Source organism: Anser cygnoides, chromosome 19 (genome assembly GCF_040182565.1).
Source record: "Anser cygnoides isolate HZ-2024a breed goose chromosome 19, Taihu_goose_T2T_genome, whole genome shotgun sequence".
Lineage (NCBI taxonomy): Eukaryota > Metazoa > Chordata > Aves > Anseriformes > Anatidae > Anser > Anser cygnoides.
The window spans coordinates 6981331-7003557 of NC_089891.1; the positions used below are offsets into that span (position 1 = coordinate 6981331).

Sequence of the window (22227 nt, forward strand, 5' to 3'; positions counted from 1 at the left end):
TGTATCTCATGAACCCTGCAGATATTTTGTGGCTTAGATGTCCCTTTCTATTTCCCCTGTAGCCACTGGGGGTTAAGTTACTTGTTCAACTGGTATGTGCCCAACACTTTTGTATCCTTCAGTTGATTGTTGTGTATTGTTTCATGTCGTGGTTCTGGAGCAGTATGATCCATACCTGACAGGATCCACACCGTACAGCGAATTGGAGTATTACCTTTATCTTCCCTTTCCATTCATACTGTACTGCTGTCACCTACTGTGCTATTCCTGGTTTCAGGTGCTGTAAACATCACCAACTCCTTTGCTTTTGCTTAGCAACTTGCTTTATGGTATCGCTGGGAAGTATTCTGGGAACATTTAAAAATAATTTTGATGAGTTTCACTGTATAAAATAGCATAGGTTTCCACTATGACTCCCTGCAAGCCTTGCTGCCTGGATTATCTCACTGGTCTTTTCCTTGGACTGTGCCTTCCTCCCCCACCCCCCCATGGACCACACTTTTAGATCCGACAAGATTTAAGGCTGTCAAGAGGGGTGTGTGTGCGTGTGTGAGCACGTAGTATTAGAGGGGAGACAACCTGGGCACTGCCCTACTAAATCACATCTCTGTTAAAATGCCTGATTTACTTACAGAGCCAACTGAGTGCAAAGGAATTTCCAATGGACAACTGAGAGCTCAGAAACTGGCAGACCACAGCCAGGTGTGAAATAACCCTTGTGCTGATATCGCTCAATCCTGTTTTCTGTTATATTAAACAGCAACCCCGCCCAACTGAAAATATGAAATTGATTTGGGTTTAGAAAAACACAATATTCATGTGTTAATGAATAAGCATATATTTTGGACTGTAACTCTGCTTTTTATGTGCATGAATATGTTATAAAACTTGTGGTGGAATCCACCTAGAATCTTTAGGGTGGACAGAGGTGCACTCTTGCACTTAATGCACGCGTTCGTCTCCTACTGATTTTGAATTACTCACGTGAATAGCCTCCTTATCCTGTAGTAATGACAATACCACCACCTCTTCCTGATTTATATTCTGTTCCTCTAGCAATTTAATTCATTATCCTATTGACTTTCTCCTCTGAAGCTGAACATTAATCTGAAGGTTATAGAGATTTTACTAAACCACCCTTCCATTAGACATGTGTTCCCTCATCTGGTACTTTCCTCAGAGGCTTATTTTTCAACATTAATCAGCACGGGAGTACAGTAAACTTGTCTGCTGGCTGAAATACTTAAAAATGACCTGTATCATTTCATAGACAATTTCCAAAATGTAACGCAGATGGCCCGTGGCAACTGACAGATCTGAATTTCAGACTTTTTCTGCAGGTTGTTGGCAGGAGTGCCCGCGGCACGGGGCATATCAGGGCGCACTTGCGCCCTGCCTGCTGTGGGAAGGCAGCTGTGAAGAAGCAGGAGGCCTCTGTCCTCTGCGCCCAGCCTCAGCAGACCTGGGTGAGGAATCTAAATGTTGGGTACGGAACTGTGTGGAGAAACATGCTTTTGTGCAGAGTGGGCACGTAAGTCAGCACCTGAGCCAAATTTCACATGGGAGTCACAGCTGAACATTTACTAGGTGACAAGTTTTGGAAGAAGATGGGGGCTTTACCAAATGAAAGGAGACACGGGTGGTTTGCTTACAGTTTCCTCTGACATACTAATCAGCCATGACCCGTTGTGTTTTGCCTACATAACTGAAGTCATAGTTCATATATGGCTACATCCTGTCTATTTCGGTAAAGTTTTTCTGTTTGCTATAAGCAATACCAACAGAAGCAATTTGAGGGAGACTATTTGGAACCACACAGGCAAATCAAAGGTGTACCAGAGGTCTCAGTGACAAAATCACTGCTGCTGATTTAACAATTGAGACCGTTCTAATTCTGCAGCAGGGTGGATTAAATTATTCCAGCTGGCCTGATGCTTCTCATAGGCTGTTTATCTGTCAGTCCTGCTTCTAAAAATATCAGAAGTTGGATTTGCAACACTGATCTCTCCGACAAGTAATCCTTTAGTATCATTAGAAGTTCCCTACTCAGGGAAAGTTTTCCTGATTTCACATAGAAATCAAAGCAGTAGGAGAAGGCTGGTATTTCAGAATTTCCATGCTTCTTCTCCCACTCCTGTCTTCTTATATTTTACTTGGTTTTCTTAGGGGTTATTAGCAGTAGCAGAAGTAAATATCTGTTTCAAATGGTGTGCATAGAGTTCACTTACCTAGTTAGTGTTCTGGCTCTCATTTTATTTCTTATTACTGTGTGTTTATAATGTGTCAGTGGGTTTTCAAAAGGTAACTTGGTGGGCAGAGAAGGAGTTTTTTTTTTTTTTGATATATTCTGGACTACGGCCTCTTGTTTGAGAGTTTCTAGATATTGAGTATGTGAAAAGTGCATAACCCCAAATAATTAAGCTCCTTAACTTTCTTTTTAAAGTCTACTACTACAATGCATTACCATAAAATGATTGGAGCTCTCCTGCAGCATGTTTATTTATTTATATATATATATTTTTTTTTTGCTTAGGAAACAAAATGGTGTTGATTTGTAAGATTTTGCCACATAGTAATATTAGAGGGGCCTATTTTCAACATGAAGCTTTTGGAGATTCAGTTACCTGATCTATTTAATTTTTACTCTAACAATGTAGACAGAGCTTGAACAGCAGCACTATTCTGCCATATTTTCTGCTTCTTCTGTCTTAAAGAAGGGTCTTTTGTTAAATGATACAGACTCAGAAGGATTAGAAGCAGTTTTGCATAGAGTTATTAGGCAGCAGGCAAGATTGATTCGTGTCCTAGCTGGGGACCTTGCTTGAGCCAAGATTTTCTTTTAATTGTTATAATACAGTAGGATGCTTATGCGAGGAGTAGAGAATTGAATGCACTCAGCTATGTATCTGAGGGACAAGCAAATGCTCAATTTATTTAAATATTCCAAAGCCTTTCATTCTTTCCATGTTAGCAGTGTCAAACATATTGTCGATAATCTGATACACAATTTTAAAGCCCTTCTACTCAAGCTATTTAAGCATTAGTTCAGTTATTCTGTCTATTAAAGTTATAATTACAGGCTAAAAGGTAACCAGATTATTGTAGAGATCTCTCCTGACAGCCTTTAACACCTAGTTAGATGTTAAAGCCTGGAAATTACAAGTCTCTCAGTATCACTCAGACACAGTACTTCTTGAAGCAAATTGCTATTTCTAGATTGTTTCTCATTCCATGGTACTGCTCCAGTGCTCTCTAGCTTGCTCTGAGTGCCTGTGCGCTTGTGGAACATCTTCATTAGGCAAAAAAAAAAAAAAAAAAAAAAAAAAGTTCTAAGAACAAACCTCTTGCTTAGCATGGATCTTAGGTTGGATTTCCAGATGTGTAAACACACTGCTCCTAGTTCAAGATGTGCTGAGGCTGTCTGACAGCTTCTGCCTGCCTTCTCTGATTTGGATTTCACTTGGTGTGTTTGAGCCAGTCTAGCAGTTTGCCAGTGCTGCTGCAGAGGCACTGCTCTTTTGCCCAGCTGCCACCCAGGGTCCCTTTTCTCTCTCCAATACACTGACTTTAACGTGCACTGGAGAATTCAGCATCAGTGAAAGTGAGGGGACAGAAATGGATGGGGGGAGAGAGGAGGAGGAACAGCAAGCTGATTGTGATCTACTCGAGTGCATCACACTGCTTGAGTAACTTCATCCCTGGGCATTGTTTCCATGGCAAACTAGAGGTTGCAGTAAACTCCATAGTGATCTTGTCCAACACAAATAAGAGCAGCAGCAACAGAGCAGTGTTGTGGGTGTTAGTGTGCAATTAGCAACCAAACAGTGTAATCCTGCAACGATTTTTCTCTGCTTGCCTTCACCTGCTAAAGCTCAGGGTAGCAATTCTTCATTGCTGTGGTTACCTGCACAAATTAAACTAATGCAGTTATGCAGTTATTTTTCTTTATCCCATCTCTTCTGACGGTATCACCCACCACAGAAGTGATAATAATTAGCAGCAGTGGACTTGAAACATGTTACCTTATACCGTCATGTACTCTGTAACCATAAAGTCAGGTCTATAGTTTCCTTATTATAGTTGCTGAGAGCTGTAAACATTACAGCTCCCAGTGTTGGGAGCTTATTGAAAATCACTTATTTATACAGACAGCACTTGTATGGATGAATGTATATCCGAAGAACGTTGTCAGCTGCCATCCTTCACTGAAAGTTTGCACCCATGCTAGTCAACATGATTGATTTGACTCTGTGCCTGTACTTTGGAAACAGTATGTGTTTTATTAATAAAACTTAACTGTGTAGATGCAGATTCAAATTAGTAATTAATACTTGACCTTACTGGAGCTTATCTGTCTGGCTGCCCACAACAGCTATCTGAACCTTTGAAAAGTACATCCTTGAAGGATAGAATTCATCTCAGCATCTGAAAAGGAGGCATCTAGTCTAAGCTACTTGGCCAGCTGCTTGTCTCTGCTCCGTTGTCAGGGGAGATGCATTTCCACAGGGTGATTTGTCCTGTCCTAAGAGATATGTCTCTGGCTGTCAGGAATGATCATCCTCTGAAGATGCCAATCTCTCTCCATTCACTGCAGGAGGAATTCAGATAACTAGATGAAACCTGCATATGCTGTGGATCCAGCTGTGCGTGACTTACTGACTTACAGTGGTTTCCACTTAGCTGGATTTTATGCTTTTATTAATAAAAACTTGAGGTCTCTGTAAGCAAATAATACCAAATTTTAATAACAAAATGTATTCCTGCAATAAGTCAGAAGTAATAAGAAGGCAATGATCCTGGTCTAGAAACTCCTGAGGGAACACTGAGGGTAGTGGAAGCTAATCGTGCTGTCTCACTGCTGATGTTGGCAAACCAAGTTAGGAAGCTGACTTTTCTGCTCAGCCAGTAAATGGGCTGGGCACTGCCTGGAAAAGATTCAGGGCATTTAAACAAGGGCTCCAGCTGGCAAGTGTGACAACATAGCTCTGCATCGTCTAAGGTTCAAGCTCAGTGCTTTCACTGAGGACTGTGCTATGAACTCCAGCGGCTGTTCACAGGCAGTCAGGCATGCCTCAAACGGGTGGGCAGCTGGGTCAGCAGCTTCTGTAGCTGTCCCAGCCGAGCAGCTGCTTTGCTACTGTGCTCTCATCCAAGAAACCATCATGTTATTTCCACTTTGAAGTCTCACTGCCTCTTTTGGTATTTTGGTGTGAACCTTCTTTAAGTCAGTTAATGATATTTCAAGCACAATAGGGCAGTGTCTCAAATATAGCTGTTTAATATCTGGTTGTTTCAGGAATCAAGATTTCCTGTGGCCATGTGGATGTTGTTTAAATTAGTATTATCCTGGCTACAGGAAGAAGAGCTGAAGGAGAATTAAAATGTCATAAACTGTCATGTCTAGTCTTCAGAAAAGAAAGTAAAAGTCTTTCAGTCCAGTGCCAGCTGCATTTATTACTGTACTTCAAAACTTCTGAAGCCAGAAGAGCCTAGTTAAGTATTAAGTATAGCAAACAAAATAAGTGCTCTACATGTTTACTTTTGTTATAGTCTATGAGTGATGAATTTCTGTCTTGTCTACTCCTTTAAAAATATCTGAAACCATACTGATATGTCATATCAAGTGCCTGGTATGTTTCAACCCCATTTTTGCTTTCTTCAGTCAAACAGTTTTCATTTGGATAGCCTTCTTCTGTAAATCTGTTTGGCAAAGCAAAGACCTTATTTACTACAACACTAGATCCTAACTTTCAGCTCTTGAAGGAGCAATACATTATAAGTCCACTTATCAGAACTTAAACAAGGCAATGGGAAGGCAGTTGTGTAAGGCATGAATAATTTCTTGAAAAAGCTGCCACTGGCTATATTAATATATCTACACAGCTTATCAAAGCAAATAATTACCATCAATTACAACATTATGTGACAATTCTGCAGTTAATGGCTTACTCTTAAATAATGGCCTACTCTTAAATAACTGCTGTTGCACAATGCCAAAGAAATTGCCATGCATTAATTGTCTCATCACCAGAACCTGTGATAGACAGCGCAGATGGTAATTTGTTTATTCTTCCCTAACAAAATAAGTTCTTTACTATGAAAACTATTCATTTTGGTCTTCTGAAAGAATGGTAACAGGGTACTTAAGAGTATCTTTAAAAATAATCCCTACAATAATTGACACCTACTCTGAAGCATTGCCTTATTTGTGGAGCAGAGTTGCATGCCAGTTCACAGTCGTGGCACGGGCTGATGGAGGATGGGGTGCTACAAAACCCGAGTCTCTTCTTGCTCGTACGTATGAAGAGTGAAAAGATTCTGCTTTGCGTATCAGAAAATCTGCAAACTTTCCTATATATCTTCAAATAGTACTCCAAGGCTAAAATGTTTATCCGACAGAAGTAATGAGCTGTCCTGCAAGTAGTTATCAAGATCATCTAATTATAGTCTTTTCTGGGACAATTACAGATATGCATTTAAAAGATAAAGTAAGTACTGATTCTGCTATTGTTTACTTGTGGGGTTTATTTCTTGAGCAGAGCAGCAGAGTTCTGTGGAACCATCAGTAAAATTAAGTTTCACCTTATTTCTTACATAAATTGAAGGCGGAACAATGGTCAATGTAAAATGTTACATGCCAGTGAGCAGTAAATCAGCATTTTATCAAAAAAAAATAGAGCATCTTCAGTGTTACTTCATGGTTAGTCTTGTATTTGCATTTACTAGAGAAATAGAGGACCGACCAAAGCATACTCAATTTTTTTACTTTTTACTTTTTACTTTGTAAGCTGTTTGTTTGTGAATCTATGGTATCTATGAGTGCAATTAATACCACGGTTTCATTTTTAGATATGACTCATATAGCAATGCATGGGCCAAAAAAACCAACACAGCCAACAACCAAAAAATGAATTTCTCACGGATAAAGTGGGGATTTTTATGAGTACAAATTAGTTTGCAAATACCTTCAGGCAGAAAAGGAAAGCGTGCCCTTTCAGGCTGGTTCATTTGTAACTCCACTTGTGCTGACATACCTCCCCAGAGAAAGCCTGTCCATTGAGTAGGTGCTCTGATCCCTGGCTGTCTTCGCTTCCAAAGTGTAACCGGATTTCCTCGAGGCGGTGGCTGTATGTCATCGGCCCTCCAGAGATGTTGACCAAATGCTCTTTGTCTAATCGTAGAGATACGTGTCTCCCTGTATTATACATTGTCCCGCTGACCTAAACAATATCAGAGAAAAAAAAACCACATTTTGTCAATATCATTTGTAAATCCTTGAAACCTGTTACACGTACTTCAAGCTTTTGCACCTTACACACCTTCATTTAAATGTAGCAATGTCTCTTACTGTTGTGAGATGAAATACACAGCCTGAGGATATACTTCAAGTTCTGCTTTGAACCTTATACTGTATATTCAAATATTTTGCTAAATCTATGTGTACATGTTTTATCCAGGGGCATGTGGTTAACACAATGTATAGGATTATTATACTTCTAAATAAGTAGGCTTTTAGAATATTTTTTATGTGAGATCTGAATAATGACTTCATTACAAAATTTCTCCACTGAAAATGGGTACATTTCAGCTGGCATAAATTATTTAAGTATACTCGGAACAAATCTGAAATTTAACTCATTTTTTTCTTCTTTTAATATTTATAACAAAGTTATCCAAAAGTAAAGGTGCTACAAAAGCAGAGATATAATTATTCATAAAATAGGGAGCCCTATTCTTCCTGGTGCTGCAGGTAAAAACTTTCATTGTCCTTCTCTGCAAGACCCTGTTACGAATGCTTTATGTTTGCAATTGACAGGTATTTTAGACATAGTAGAACAGAATTAATTACAGTTTGATCATATGTCTCCAGTTCCTACTACACCTCAAGTAGCTATAATGCACTTTAAGATTCATCTTTATTTTTAAAAAGACTGAATGCTACGCTTCATATGAAAACTGATTTACAGTTGCTGTAATGAAAAAGAAAATGATTGTAGAAATGTTTAACATGGAATATATTTCTGTCATATTTCCCACTGCCAGGAAAGGTTCCTATAGTAAGAAGTTCCTTAACTTATGCCATTAGAAAGTGAAATACGCCAGCTTGGGTTAAAGTAGAATTGTGATTTAAGAACATTCTGCATGGATACAAATGGTACACTTGAATAACATTCATTTACTTTAAGAGGAAGTGCAGCAATAATATGCTTTGTTGCATTTCAATTTAAAATTAAAGACATGACTATTATGTATTATATCCTGTACTACATCAGTGCTATAGTAATTAACATTGCTGCAGTGTCATTTTATCTGTAATACTAATTACGGAGTTTAAATGACGTGTTTTGTTGCACAGTATGTTGTAAAAAGTTACACTGCACAGACTGTGCAATAGAATTAAATGGATGAGATTAAAACCGCTTTTGATTATCGTAGGTTTTTAAACTTTGATACAGATGTTCTATTTTTGTTTATTCCAATTGAAAAATAAGGAGGAATATTTTTTTAATGAAAAGCAATGAACACAAATATTCCTATTCATTTCAAATAAAACACAATGATTTGGTTTGTAAATGCCCCTTAGTTTTCTGCTTGACTTTGCATGCATAATAATTAAATACCAAGTTTAGTTTAATAGGTAAAGAAGGTCAGTTTATTGGATTCAGTTTCAGTACACTGCATATGAATGACATAAAATTGCTTATCATAAGTAAGAAATGTAGTTTAAAAACAAATAGGGGGAAATGGTTTAAAGCCTCTTATTTGCATTCGGAAACTCATGCTTCGCTGAACACTCAGTTAAATTTAGAAACTGCAAAATATTCAGAATTCATTTTCTTACTTAAATTGCTACAAATCTCAAATTAGGTTACCATTATTTTCTCTCTCAAGGTAAAAGTGACCCAAATAACCTCTAATATGAATCAAATAACTCTCTGTAGAGCAGAGAGGGGAAACGATAAGAGACAAATGCATGAACAGGAGTAACATTTGTCTTTCTCATTTTCCCCCTCATAAAAATGCAGTGCTTGTAATGAAATTGTATTGACTCTTTTAAAACAGAATTTCCCTACATAAGTGCAGATAAAAAACACCAGTAATGAAATGAAGTATCCGACATGCCTCATTTCTGACCTGCAGGGAGGGACGGACACCTGAAGTCAAACTGTAAGAGCCTCCTGCATGGACATAGAAACTTGTCACCAGGAAGGACAAAATCTAAGATCTTCAATGTCAAAAATGCAAGGTTTTGCCCCTTTTTTGAGCCTTTTCTGGCTTAAATGAAACACTGGCTTTCTGGTTGTGATTGTGTGCATGGGGTAGAGCAGCCACGTACACGAATCCAGATCCTGGACGCAATTGCACCGATGTGACCCTGCCCATTTCTTTTCTTGAGAGTGTCAAAGTCCCCCACCCTTACTTGTGACTTCTAATGGGCGTTTCTGTTGAGGGCATTTGCTCACTACAAGGAGAACAGAAGTGTCTTACATTTGCCATTTACTTGGAATACATACAGATAAAAGATGGAAATGTTAAGGAACTTTTTTAAAATAAATAAATCTGGAGACTTTCTGACCCTCAGTGTTTGTATAATAAGGCAGTGCCTGCTTATGGGAAGCGTTAACATATTGCTGTGTGAAATTCTCTATTGCAGTTCAGGATATTGTCTGGTTTATATACAAGCTCAACATCTTATGACCTTTAAAAGTGTACTTTTTAGTGTAACCGCTTACAGTTGTAGGACATAGTATTGCTTAGTGCAATCACCGGCTTGCAAGCTCAGAGTCTACAAATGCATTACACTCAGTAGGAAGGTGTCATGCAAGAAAGTAAGAAGTTTGCCTTGCATTTTTTTCAGCAGAAAACATTCTATGAAGAAGTAGGTTCTGATCTTATTATTTGAAGCTCCTGATAAATAGGGCTTTTCTATATTTTATGGTACTGAGCCTTTAAAGTGATGGTGCACAGTCACTTTGGAACATCAAACTCAGCTGGTCTTGTTGGCAGCAAAGTTGCGTGTGGTCTTGTAACAGGCCTCAGGCACAGAAGTCGGCTCGGTGGTATTCTCTGTATTTTGTACATTTTCCTATAAGATACGCGGTAGGAAGACAGGGGCGTCTTCTGAGAAAGATCTTGACTTAGCCTGATACAGACAACAATACCTACTACTCCACAGAGCATAGAATTAAATTTTTATACCTTTCTGTGGATCGGGTAAAATGTTATAGAGTAGTTTAAAAGGGTAATATAAAAGATCTGTTAAGATCTGTATAACTATTTCCTTAATTTGTCAAATTAATTTTTGGTGCTAAGACCTTCACAGTCATGGCCTTTGTGTTGCTTCTTGCTCTGCTAGTAACATTTTTGTTTTACCTTGATGTTTGACTTAATATATTATATTTTAACTTTACTAAAAAATGTTATGTAATGATAATTACATAGCAAACAAGCTTAGGGAAAAAAAAAAGGCAGTATTTCCCCCTCCTTGTTTTCAAAAGGATCGATATCGACGTTTACTTTATCCACCAGAAATAAGAGTGCACTAAAGAAAATATATATCAAAACATCAGTAAAAGTCTGCCTGAGAAAACAGCTGCATCCAACATTTTCAAAGTTAACGATCATACCACATTCTTAGTTGACCCAATTTTCCTCAAACATTGAGAAGTATTTCCAAACAGGTAATTTTACCTATGGCAAAATCCCCAAGTAGAACAGAGAATGTTGATGGGCTTTAGCCTTAATTGTGGAATATTTCAACTTTGGTAGGCTTTAATTAAATTATTAACATATTCCTGATGTAGTTATTTTCTATTTAATCTCATTCATTTTAATTCTTGCTTCACAGAGCTTTGTGCACATAATTCCCCAGCAGCATTATTCTCTCTCTTTATCTTGATGCAAGGCAGGCACGTACTGCTAATATATTCCATACTACATTTCTAAGGAAGCTCTCAATACTCATGCAGTACCTGTGTAACCTGCTAGTCCTACGATCACAAAGAAGTCCAGAGTCTGCTGCTTGAAAGGTGGAACACAAGTAAGATCAGTAGAAGTGCTTAACTAATAAACACAAATTCTTTGATGCGCGTTTATTTTGGAACTGCAAAGATCTTTATGACCATTAGAAAAAAAATTAACTGAAACAATCTTTCCTAATGTTATTCTTCAACCCTTCACGTATGAAAACATTTCGTGGTGTCCTAGTTAACCATCTATCTTGCTCACTTACTGTTTTCTTCCAGAACTAGTCCTGAACTAAATAATTTTCAGAACTTCTTTCATGTCCTACATCTTTACATTTTAGTCTATGATTAAACAGCCTTCAAAACCCCATGCAGGAAAGGTGACAGAAAGAGAAGCCTGTTTGGGGGCGAACCCATGCTAGGAGGGTAAGCAAGGAGTGCAAGAGGAAAGGCGAAGGAGCTGAGATGGATTCTTTGCCTTTTAGTCCCATACTACGGCAGCAGCTGACTGTCACCTTTCTTCAGCAGGCTCTCTGCTTCCCAAGGGTCTTGACAAAATAGTGAAATAGTCTCTCGCTATTTTGGATTTATTCAGGTAACAGTGGTCTGAAGATCAGTTCCAAGAACATTTTTTAACTTGTATCAGTACCTGCCAGTGGAGCAGCACTGAATGTAAGGAAGCGAGAAAATCAATTGTGTATGGCTCCCTGCTATGGTGTCCTTGGATCTTATCTGTGGTATTAGACATTTCTTTCTTTGGGATGAAAATAGGTACAGTCAAAGAAGGCCTAGCGCTGGGTAGGGAAGCAAATCACTTAGTATTGAAGAGTGTTTTGAAGGTGGTGTAATGCCCCAGTTTTCTACCCTGCAATAGCCACATTTCTGTTGCCTGCCAACTGGCTTCTGTACTTTCCTCCTGAATGCTATGGTTTATGGAATACGACAGCAGCTCTGCAAGCTCGGGGGGGTGGGCTTTCTGCCCCTTTACCAGCACCTGAGCTGTTAATGCCACTTGCTTTGTCTTGACTTCACTTTCTGCCATTCGGTGTCAATGTGGTGAGGGCAGCAGGTGACCCGGATCCTACCTAAGGGACACATCTTGTGCCAACAGGTTTCTGCTCAACTTGTGGCCCTGGGAGGCTCATGGGGGGACCAGGGCTCCATGGAGATATTAAAATAGTAATATTAATCTTTCCCTAGTATCTGCCATCTAGGGGTCCCAAGGTGCTTCACAAATGCATAAATAAATATGCAATTGTCTTCTGTCTCCCAGGTGTCAGTAAGCTTTACTACTAGGCTGTACCGTTTTCTGCCTGGGGATTGTCCTTTCAGCAGGATTGTCCCCTCCAACACTTCTGGCTGTAGCTCAGGTCACCCAAGCTTGAGTTTCTAAGTACAGCAGCAAACTGATTAATGTTTGTTGTTGTTGTTGTTGTTTTTGTTTTTGTTTGTTTGTTTTTGTTTTTTTTTTGAGTACTCCAAGCACTTTCATTTAGTGATTTTTGTTGTTGTTTGTAGTATCTTGACCAGATGCTTTCTGTGATACAAATATTGTCCAATTGATTTGGATTGATTGTGCTGTAGTAAGCTGCTTGTATCTCTCTTGTGCAAAGCAGAGACTGCTTCAGAGTTGGAAAAGAGAGTTTCTGTAGACTCCAGGGCATGTCTGTGATTTGAAATCTGACTTTAGGACTGTGACTGAGCATCACACCAAAGTAGGAGTTGAGATGTGCTAAGGCACACTGCTTAGTTCTCTGCACCAGGATTACCTTCCCTTATTTCAAAGCAGCGCCTAGAGAAGAACATACCTTTTCTTAATGTTGTGCTTATGGCATCCAGTTAGTTTTAGAAGTAGTTTTATGCTGCTGTTGTGATTTTCTAGGAGTTGTTAACAGGGGACTTATGATGGAAAATAAAAGATATTTCAGTGATATTCTTCAAAGGTATTTAACAGTTGTTTAAAAAAGTATAATTGTTTTTAAAGTCTTCTCTTAAAGAAGAGATTGATGTTAAATAGGAGACAACTGTTGTGCAGATTTTTTACAAACTGTTATGGAAAATTTCAGAGCTCTGTCCTTGTTCTGCAGTATTTCTGTACGCGTATGTAAGGATTGTATTTCTTTAACTGTTTGTAAGCAATTGCTTTCTACAGAACATTCAAGTGCATTTGATGTATCTTTGTACATTTGAATATTTATTCTTCATAACGCTTTTTCCCTGCCTTTATCTTAAGCTCAACATATGCAACATTATGTAAGGAAATTGTGGAAACACTGCTCATATAACATCATTTCCAGAATTATTTCTGAATAATTCTGAATTATTTCTGAATTTTTATTCAGCATAATAAAGAACATACTTTCTCGGACTTTTAAATTACGATATTTTATATATTTGCATATAGATGTCCTGGGGCTTTAGACATATATATTCAAAGTATTTCATGCTTATATTTTAAGGTAGATTCTAGCTGTTTTTCCTGCAACCTTTCCCTGCTACCAGCAGAGAGCACTGTTGACCCATACCATAGAGCTATCACCTCTATACCATTGGGACTTCCACGGCCAGGAAGAAAATAAAAACTAAAATCATTTGGTTGGTTGGTTGGTTTGGTTTGTGACACGGCTGTAATCCGTGCCTTCGGTTTCAGAAGTGGTAGTTTTGGCTGTGGGACAAAAGTGTTGAGTCTGTCACATTAGTCAAGCAGCTTTCTTCTGGTCTACCCCCCTGTGTTTGGAGGCTGCAGGTTCAGCAGGTGGCTTGAAGGCCATCAGATAAGCGACATATCCAGTGTGCTTTTTTTTCTGGAAAAAATACAATGTTCTGCTTGCAAAAAAAAAAAAAAAAAAAAAAAGAAGAAGTTTTCTGGGTGGGAAAAAAATTAGAGATAAGGAAATCCCAGAGTTTTGATACAGTACCACGTACTGGGAGGGAGCTGCAGCGTCAGTGCTGAGCTTTGAAGAACAACAGGCATCATCATCAATATTTGATTAAAAAGGTCTGTATGAAGAAATGTAAAATGTAAGAGAGAAGGGTAAAGATTAAAATAATCTTTTCATCTTGCAAGTTGAAAAGTTTTAAAAAGGAAATGATGTTAATGAGTCCAATTAATCTATTTACCTGCTTAACATAACGTAGCATGTTTCAGCATATGGCATGACACACTTTTTTTTAAAGCACCATTTTCAGTAAGAATCTCTGCCATTCACTGATCTTCAGTTTTGCCTGTTTACTTCCCTTAAGTGTCTGATCTGTAAAAATCTTGGAGCAAACCTCATAAATTAAATATTCAGGCTTACTGGCTAATGAGCACAATATGTCAATTTTCAGTGATCAAAATAATGTGCTTCAATAATGTATACACCATTCTGTAACGAAAATATAATTTTAATAGAGGACCCGCAGGGTCATGGTTAGCCTGAGATAATTATATGCCACAGGATGTGAAGGAATGAAACTGCTCCTAGGACATTGGTAATACCCCACAGAGTGTATATGCCACATGCTGCCTTTTAGGGATAATAAAGTGTTTTATTATATTTCCGCTACTACATTAATGCAAAGGTTTTACCTTGTTAGTAACCATGAAGGCTAAAGCAGGTGCAGCAGAATGTATGGTGCCTAGCATTAATAATTGCTGTATGTGTGTTGATGTTTACTGCTCTCCCTTAATCTAAAATATTCCAGCTATATTTAAACCATATGTAGCAGATAAATTAGATCCCAGAGCTTTCACTAGATTTTAAAATGAAAATCGAATTAGTGAAATAGACGAGCAGAAAAACTGGCTTCTGTGGCTGTACAGCTTCCACCATTGCTGGCTGAAGCCTCAGGGACCAGTAAGGCTTTTAAGTGCGGGATATATCTTGATTCTGAGAGCTTCCTGCACATTGGATCCATTATATGCTGTTTGGTGTGAAAAAATAAATCATTAAGAGTGTTTTGCTCTAAGAAAGCAGGCTGGATCTCAGTGTCCATCTTCTGCTCTGTAGTATCCTGAAACCTGCAGCCTGAATACTTGCAGGGAAACTGAAGCATGGGAGACGAATGTGTGAAAACAAGTTACCTTAAAAGACAGTGTAACCTCAGAAGACTTCTTTGCATGCAGCAGAACTGTGCAGTATCAGTGTAAACAGCATGCAGTTACTCAGAAGGTAGGGTGAGAATAATCAGGTGTATCTTCAGCCAAGTAAAACAGCGAAGGGATTGTGTTGAGTTCGAGTTAAACGTGGTCATACGCAGAATGGGGCACAGCCTCCGTCCTGAGATCACTGGCAGGGATTTTTAAATAAATACCTGGTAGTGCTTCAACAGCAGTCACAGATGTGTCTTCACTATGGTAGATTCCGGAGTGACTTTGGTTTATTAGCAGAGAACTTGGGTTTGTTGTGAAGTGTCGTGTGCCTGTGTCATGCTCTGGTGTTTAAAAAAAGATGTTTGGGGGCATTCTAAACCAGACACACACTGCATTTAACTAGACTCAGCGATTCACAGCCCTGTGCTTCTATAGCCGCATTTTTACCACTGATGACAAGACTTATCCTTTGGTGTGACACAGTTACAAGCATTATATGGAAGAGAAAGAGGGAAAAATTACATTTGCATGCTCCTTTTTGTTCATTAACCTTATTTTAGAATTAGGCTAAGTCAATAAGTAATTGAGAGAGTAACTGGGGCTTAGAGAACCCATTACCTTAATTTAGTCTAGCAATCTGTAACAAGATTTTAGTTTGAAGAATCCGCATTAAAAACTGTGTTAGGAATAATTTTTGTCTCTGATGAAAGGATGTCAGAGCTGCCTTTTTTAAACCTAAAGGCTTAAGAACATTTTCAAACTGGTGAGAAATCCAGACAGATGAAAACTCACCCTGTCCATTTTAAAGGGGGGCTTAAAATGTAAAATTGAGTATGTTAAAATCCCGAGGCTCTAATTAAGTCACTATTTAATGAGTGATCTTGAGATGCACTGACTCCCGGTAGCTGCCTGGATTTCAGAGCTCTTTCTGCAGAGTGCTTTTGTTGAAATGCCAGCGGTTTTCCAATGGAATCCCGATCGGATGGAAATTTATAGCACCTATATTGAAGTTAGTGGTTCACTTTCCTTATATTTTTCTTTAGTAAGGCAGACTTTAGATAATATCTCAGTTGATTGTGTATTGATAAATGTATCCAGACTTTCTAATATCTTCATTTTGCTTGTATTTTCTCTTCAGTGCTTCCTTTCCTAATAAAACTTTCAGAATTTCCCTGCTGAACAGATGAGGTATAGCTAGTTGATTGATTTAAATTCTTTTTGAAACTGTTGCTTTATATTCTACTTTACTATTTGCGTGTAGCGTTAACAAGAAGGCTGCACTAAATTAGTCTGGGAAATATTTTTCAAACTAAGTTGTAAATAACACTGTAGTAAAGTGTAGATTATTAATACACTGACTACTTTATTTACCTGCATCCATCCATCTATGCATACATATATATGCATCTGTCTCAAAGTATGTATTTGTATATATACATATATAGAAATAAAATCTTTCCTTTTTTTACTAACTTCTGTGGATAGAAAGAGAAAGAAAAATGCCTGTCCTCACACCCAGGCCTGGATTAATGAGTTGGCAAAACCTTCTTGCTGTGGTGCATCCAGAGCATTAGCTTGCTGTCCGAATGACTGAGAAGCATACGGCTTTCTGAGCAGGGTAAAAGATGTGCATACAAAGTTCATCTGTTTTACACTGCAATCAAAACATACCATTATTAAGTTTAATGATACAATTTTACAAGAGCCTGAAAACCCCATTTCTCTAATTCTTTTTGCTGCTAGGAAGCTCTACGTTTCTATGCCTCTTAAGTTTTCATAAATCCTCTAAATTAATGAAGTGGCCGCTGCTGCTTTTTGATATCCTCTGACCACTTGTTCTGCTTTTTGCTGGGATAGAGCTCGTTTTGTTTCCAGTGCTGGTGTGGTGCCGTGTTTGGGATTTAGGCTGAGAATCACGTTGGTAACACCCCGATGGCTCGGCTGTAGCTGAGCAGTGCTCACGCGGAGCCAAGGGCTTTGGGCTCCTCGTGCTGCCCTGCCAGCGAGGAGCCCGGGGGTGCCCCAGGAGCCGGGAGGGGACACAGGCGGGCCAGCCGACCCGGGCTGCTCAGGGGGATGTTCCCCACCACGGCCTCAGGGCTCAGCCCTGAAACTGGGGGAGCTGACGGGGGGCTGCTGCCACTCGGGGATGGGCTGGGCGTCTGTCAGTAGGTGCTGAGCAATGTCATTGTGCATCAGAGAAGCGTGGCAATGCTTCACTGAAACTGGAAATCAGTGGAGATGAAAAGAAGAATCTATACAGCTCAACTTTTTAGCCAGGAAGGGGATAAAAGTATTATTAGCTTTTTTAGCAGAAATGTATCAAGTTTTTGAGAGCAGTGTATTTCACAAGTTGCTTCCCAAATCACTGCCAAGGAAAAAATGCATAATTATTGCAAAACAATTTCCTGGGCCCTGTATCTCTGGAGGTAAACTAGTATTTAGATAACTTGAAATTTGACCTCAATAAAATTCATTATGTGTCAAGGCAAATCCTTTGTGACATGCAAAAATCATGAGCTATTCTGCCTAGTAGCATAGTTTGCTGTTTTTTTAGTTTTTTTTTTTTTTGAACAGAAGGGAGCTGTTTTGTTCTAGTTCTTTAAAGAAGGTGAATAACTTAGCTTTTCCAGTAACAAATATTACTGTTTCTGTTTAACAGAGGACTGTTTTACTTTACTCATTTTATCTGCCTCCAAAGCATTCGTGTAGCTTTTTATGTTGAGAATAGAGGAGCTGCAGTAGAGGTAGAAATAAAAACAGGCAAATCTTATCCTGAACTTACTTTTGTTTTCCCAACAATGCAAGTTGAAAAAAAAATAATTAAAAATTGGATCTCTCTAATGCTGATAGCTATCAATTCTAGTTTAGCTAGAAAAATCTCCTCTGTGTTTCAGCATGCCTCTAATTCAAATGTGTCTGAATTCAATGTGCAAGTTGGATGGAAGATGGGGAAGTTTGGTCTGCAGCATGAACTGGAGCTGCAGGCTGAATGGCAGCACGGGGACAGCCCTTGCCTCCTTTGGTGGTTCCAGACCTGGGGTTATGTGGTTATTTGTCATCATTCCAGCGGGTGTAGATGTGAAATTCTTCCACTCAGAAAGCTTCCTAAGGCTTCACTTATGAGCACTATTCTGCTAAAAGTTGCTCAAGAGATTTTGTGTTAATTCTCCTCCCATTCCACATTACTTGCTGTGCTTTTAGATTGCATGGCTAGGGGGAAAGAGCTGGTTGTTCGATATTCTAATCTTCTGTACATCTCTACATGTAGTGGAGTCATGAAAATTAGTATTTTTACAAGTGATCAAAATGACACAATGTCCAGAATTCCAAGAATCAATTTTTTACTCTTATATCATTCCCAAACATGTCCTATTTTATGCAGTGAACGATGCTTTTCCACTAGCTCAAATATAAAGAAATGATGAGACGCTATTCTGAAAAAAGCTATTAGAAAAGCAATTTTTGCATCATGCTAATTTACCATCGCTTTCCCTCTGTTTTGCTTTGTCACTGTGCTTACCAAAATACAGATTTTTCTTGCTTTGCAAAGGAGTCCATGGGGAAAAGACAAAAAGGGCTGATGGGATAAAGTTAGCTAGGAATCAGCATAGAACTGAATGCTTTTCCAGTAGGGGTACAATTTAGCCTAGGTAGGGTCTTAGCTTTCCAGACATAAAAGGCAAGTTCACTTTTAAGGAATGTTTTATCATATATAGTCTAAAGAGTTTCAAGAATGTTTAATCTGTTGAAACAAGTTCATTTTTATTATCTTCCCAGGAAGAATTTTTTAAAATAGTGGCTTGTTGTCAGTTACGAATCAGCATTCCATTTATTAACAATTGCTTTTCCCCTTTTTTCTTACACCTTTTTCCTTCTCTACAGCGTGCAAACCACAGGCTGAAAAAGCTCGCATATGCTGCTGAAGTGGTATCTTCCCCACCTCTGGGTGTTTGCACACACACTGGTGTGTTCACATTCCTGTTCCTGATGAGTTACAGCCAAGAAGTTGAAAGGTACCAAACACTTTATTTACAATGTAAAGACAACCTTGCTCTCTTTATCCTAGACGAAGACATGTTTTAGAGTTCACTCTTACAGATTTGTTCTCCTGGCCTGCAGAAAAGGAAAATAGTTTGCGTGCTTATGTTGATATGAATTAGATAGAACTTTGGTAGAAGTTGGACTGGAGCTTTCAAAAATGAAGTCTTACAGATCAGAATAAGTATTTCTTACAAGGCATTAGTGAGAATTTTAGCACATATGGTATTTCTAACAATTTGATATGCGCTTAGATTCTGAGTAATGGGTCTGCCCATGAGCAACTGAAATTTGTGAGGACTACCAGTTTTTAATATGTAATTGGTGACTGATATAGCTTAAAGTAAAGATAGGAAATACTGGTCTACACTCCCTGATGTAATTGAAAGATTTGTAAGTCTAACGTGGCTTATGTCTTATTATTTTCACACCAACTATTTCTAAGTCTAGATGATGCCTAATAAACAACTCCTTTAATCATCTTTAAAATGACAAACCTGTTGATAAATTGAATTTTCTCCAACAAGATATTGCTATATTGATTTTAGTACTCCATTTTTAATAAGCAGAGACTGTTCAGAATTGCTTGCTATGACAGTCTTGAAAGTAGGGCATCAACTGACTTGGCAAATGGCTGAATTTATTGGGGAAGTTTTTGCTAGAACTCTAATCCATTATCCTTTTATTGTTGACATTAATTTGCAATAAGGACACTGGGCCAAATCTGCTGCAAATAAAAAATAGACAAGTATGTCTACCTAAAAGTTTCTGCGGTACATTTGCTCTTTTCAGGAATAAATAACATATCCTTCTAACCATGCCTGAAGTCACCAAATTAAATTCTGTACATAAGCAGCCTTCCTGCCGACTCCCATCCCTAAGTATGGGCACATCACTCACTGAGCAAAGGGCTGCGGCTGCTTAATGCGGCTGCTGTGGTTAGCGTGAGCAGCAGGTACGCAGGAGTTTCTAGACCCTAGCGCTAGAGGTAACATAAGACAGCAATGCTGAAAAAAGGTGATGCTTTTTTTCATAACCTGGAGGTGAACCACCATGGTAAGGGAAGGAAGATGCTATTTTCCTTAATTGCAAAGTTTCCAACAACTGATTATTTTCATGTGTAGCAGAATAACTTCAGTGTCTTCACCATATAAAAGGCAGGTACATTCTTACCTCTGGCCTAGATTATTTCGCTAGAGGGTACACAAAATACTTTTAAGATAAGTTACGGCTAATCATATAACTCAGAAAAGGTGATGGAAACCCAGTGGCTGGGTCAACATGTAACATTTAAAATATTGCTTGTAATTGCAAATGCATTTTTGGAATTTATCTTTCTTTTCTGTGAACATGTGACACAATAATGAATATAATGGTGTTTTCAAACATCGTATGCTCAGTCTACTTACTGAAAAGGGGTTACTCGCCTTAATGACTGTTTATATTTCTCTTTGGTTAAATTGGCAGAAAATTTATTTGAACATAACATGTCTATTACTAAAGAAAACATACAAGATGGAAACAATACAAAATTCTTGCACCCTTTAAAATAGAATGAAATAAATGTAGAAACAAACATCCTAAAATGTTTTGGTTTGAGATAAAGAAATATTTTTGATATTCTAACTTCCACCTCAAGTGTGAGTGTAGCTGGTGCATTAAAACTGTGCTTTTGTACACGTACAAACCCATTCTGGAACTAAAAGCATATCCGTAATTATCCAAATACATAGGTGCACATTTGCATGTCCAGCCAGTGGTATGTGTGGATATTTATTAAAGCATTGTTTTCTTTTTTTTCCTACCAGCTTATGCTTCCCTAACCAAAAAGGAAAAAAGGGGGGGGGGAGATTACTGAACAAAATGTGATATACGCAAGTTGACAACTGACAATGTAGTAATGGGTATTGAGTAAAAACCTGAATAAGAATGTCATGGCCAAACCACCTTTAAGGGATTTCAGGTTTCTGGTTTAAATACTGTAGCTTGTTGTCTTTTTCATTTATATATTAAAAAAAAGATTTAATACTCCTAAATCCCTGCCTCTCATCCCTTGTATGCCCTGTCAAGCAAAAGCAAAACAAAATCAAACCAACAAATTCTAGGATAAAAATTCTACCCTCTAGGTCAGTGTTCCTCAAACTCTGAGCCCTGATCCCTTCACACAGAAGTGGAGGCACAAAGCAACAAATGTCAGTAACTTATTTCCCCATCAATGTAGGACTGCCAGCTACCTTCACCGGTTGGCAGCAGCTGAATCCCTTCGAGGCGGTGGTGTCCACTGTGGGACCTGCAGACATGAGAAGACTGAAGAGCCCAAAGTGGTCCACGCATGCTGAAAGCCTGAGGAATACCGATCTAGGTCAACTTTTTCCACGTTCAGGCACTTTAGCAGACGTGACCTGATTCTCAGAAGTGCTGAGTAAACAGAATTCTATAAATGATAACGTTTCAACAGAGAGGGCTGCTTTTCATATAACAGAAAACTCCTAAATATGTCCCTTAGGTTATTAGGAAAATGTTGATCCTAATGTTTTCATCTGTAGTTGTGTGAAGTGATTTTTTCACTTTATCTTTCAGTGATTTGGTTAGTTTGGTCCCCTTTTTACTGTCCTACATACATGTGTAGTCTGCACTGTTATAATTGTAAGTCTGCTTTTCCTAAAATACCTGTTCCTATGCACCTCTGAAACAAGTTAAATACGTGCAGGAAGATCCCTAGGGTTTTCTGTTCTCCTGGGCAAAAACATTGTCTGTTCTGTGTCTCTATTTTTTGTGATGTTTGCAGAAGAATTTCCAAATGTTTTTTTGCAGTATGCTGCCTGAAAGATACCTCAATCCTGACAAAACATGTAGCACAGGAATGTATGTTTTCTACCCAACTAAAAATGCCCCGTAAATGCCTTTCTTTTTCAAACTGTAGGGCTTCATCCAAGCTAGTGAACACATTTTTCTCCTGATAAAGGCTGTGCAGCAGATTATAAATTCTTATCTTATCTGAATGTTAATCTGGTAGTGCTGCAAGAGCATATGACACGGGAGAACCTCAAAATATAGTCAGCACTGACCTACCTTTAGTTCTGAGTTTAAAAGGTTGAACATATCCATCTGTATGTATACCACAGTTACAGCCCTGAGATTCTC

The 22227-nt window shown here is 38.5% G+C and overlaps 1 protein-coding gene across 4 annotated transcripts in view; it reads right to left on the reverse strand.

Annotated features, from left to right (window-relative positions):
* The window catches only part of CA10 (carbonic anhydrase 10), a 201084-nt gene that overhangs the window by 36646 nt on the left and 142211 nt on the right, over positions 1–22227 (reverse strand). For all 4 annotated transcript variants that reach the window (XM_048064456.2, XM_048064455.2, XM_066980306.1 and 1 more), the window contains one exon: positions 7035–7220. In XM_048064456.2, the coding sequence (XP_047920413.1) occupies positions 7035–7220 (186 nt within the window). The remainder of the gene's footprint in view (positions 1–7034; positions 7221–22227) is intronic.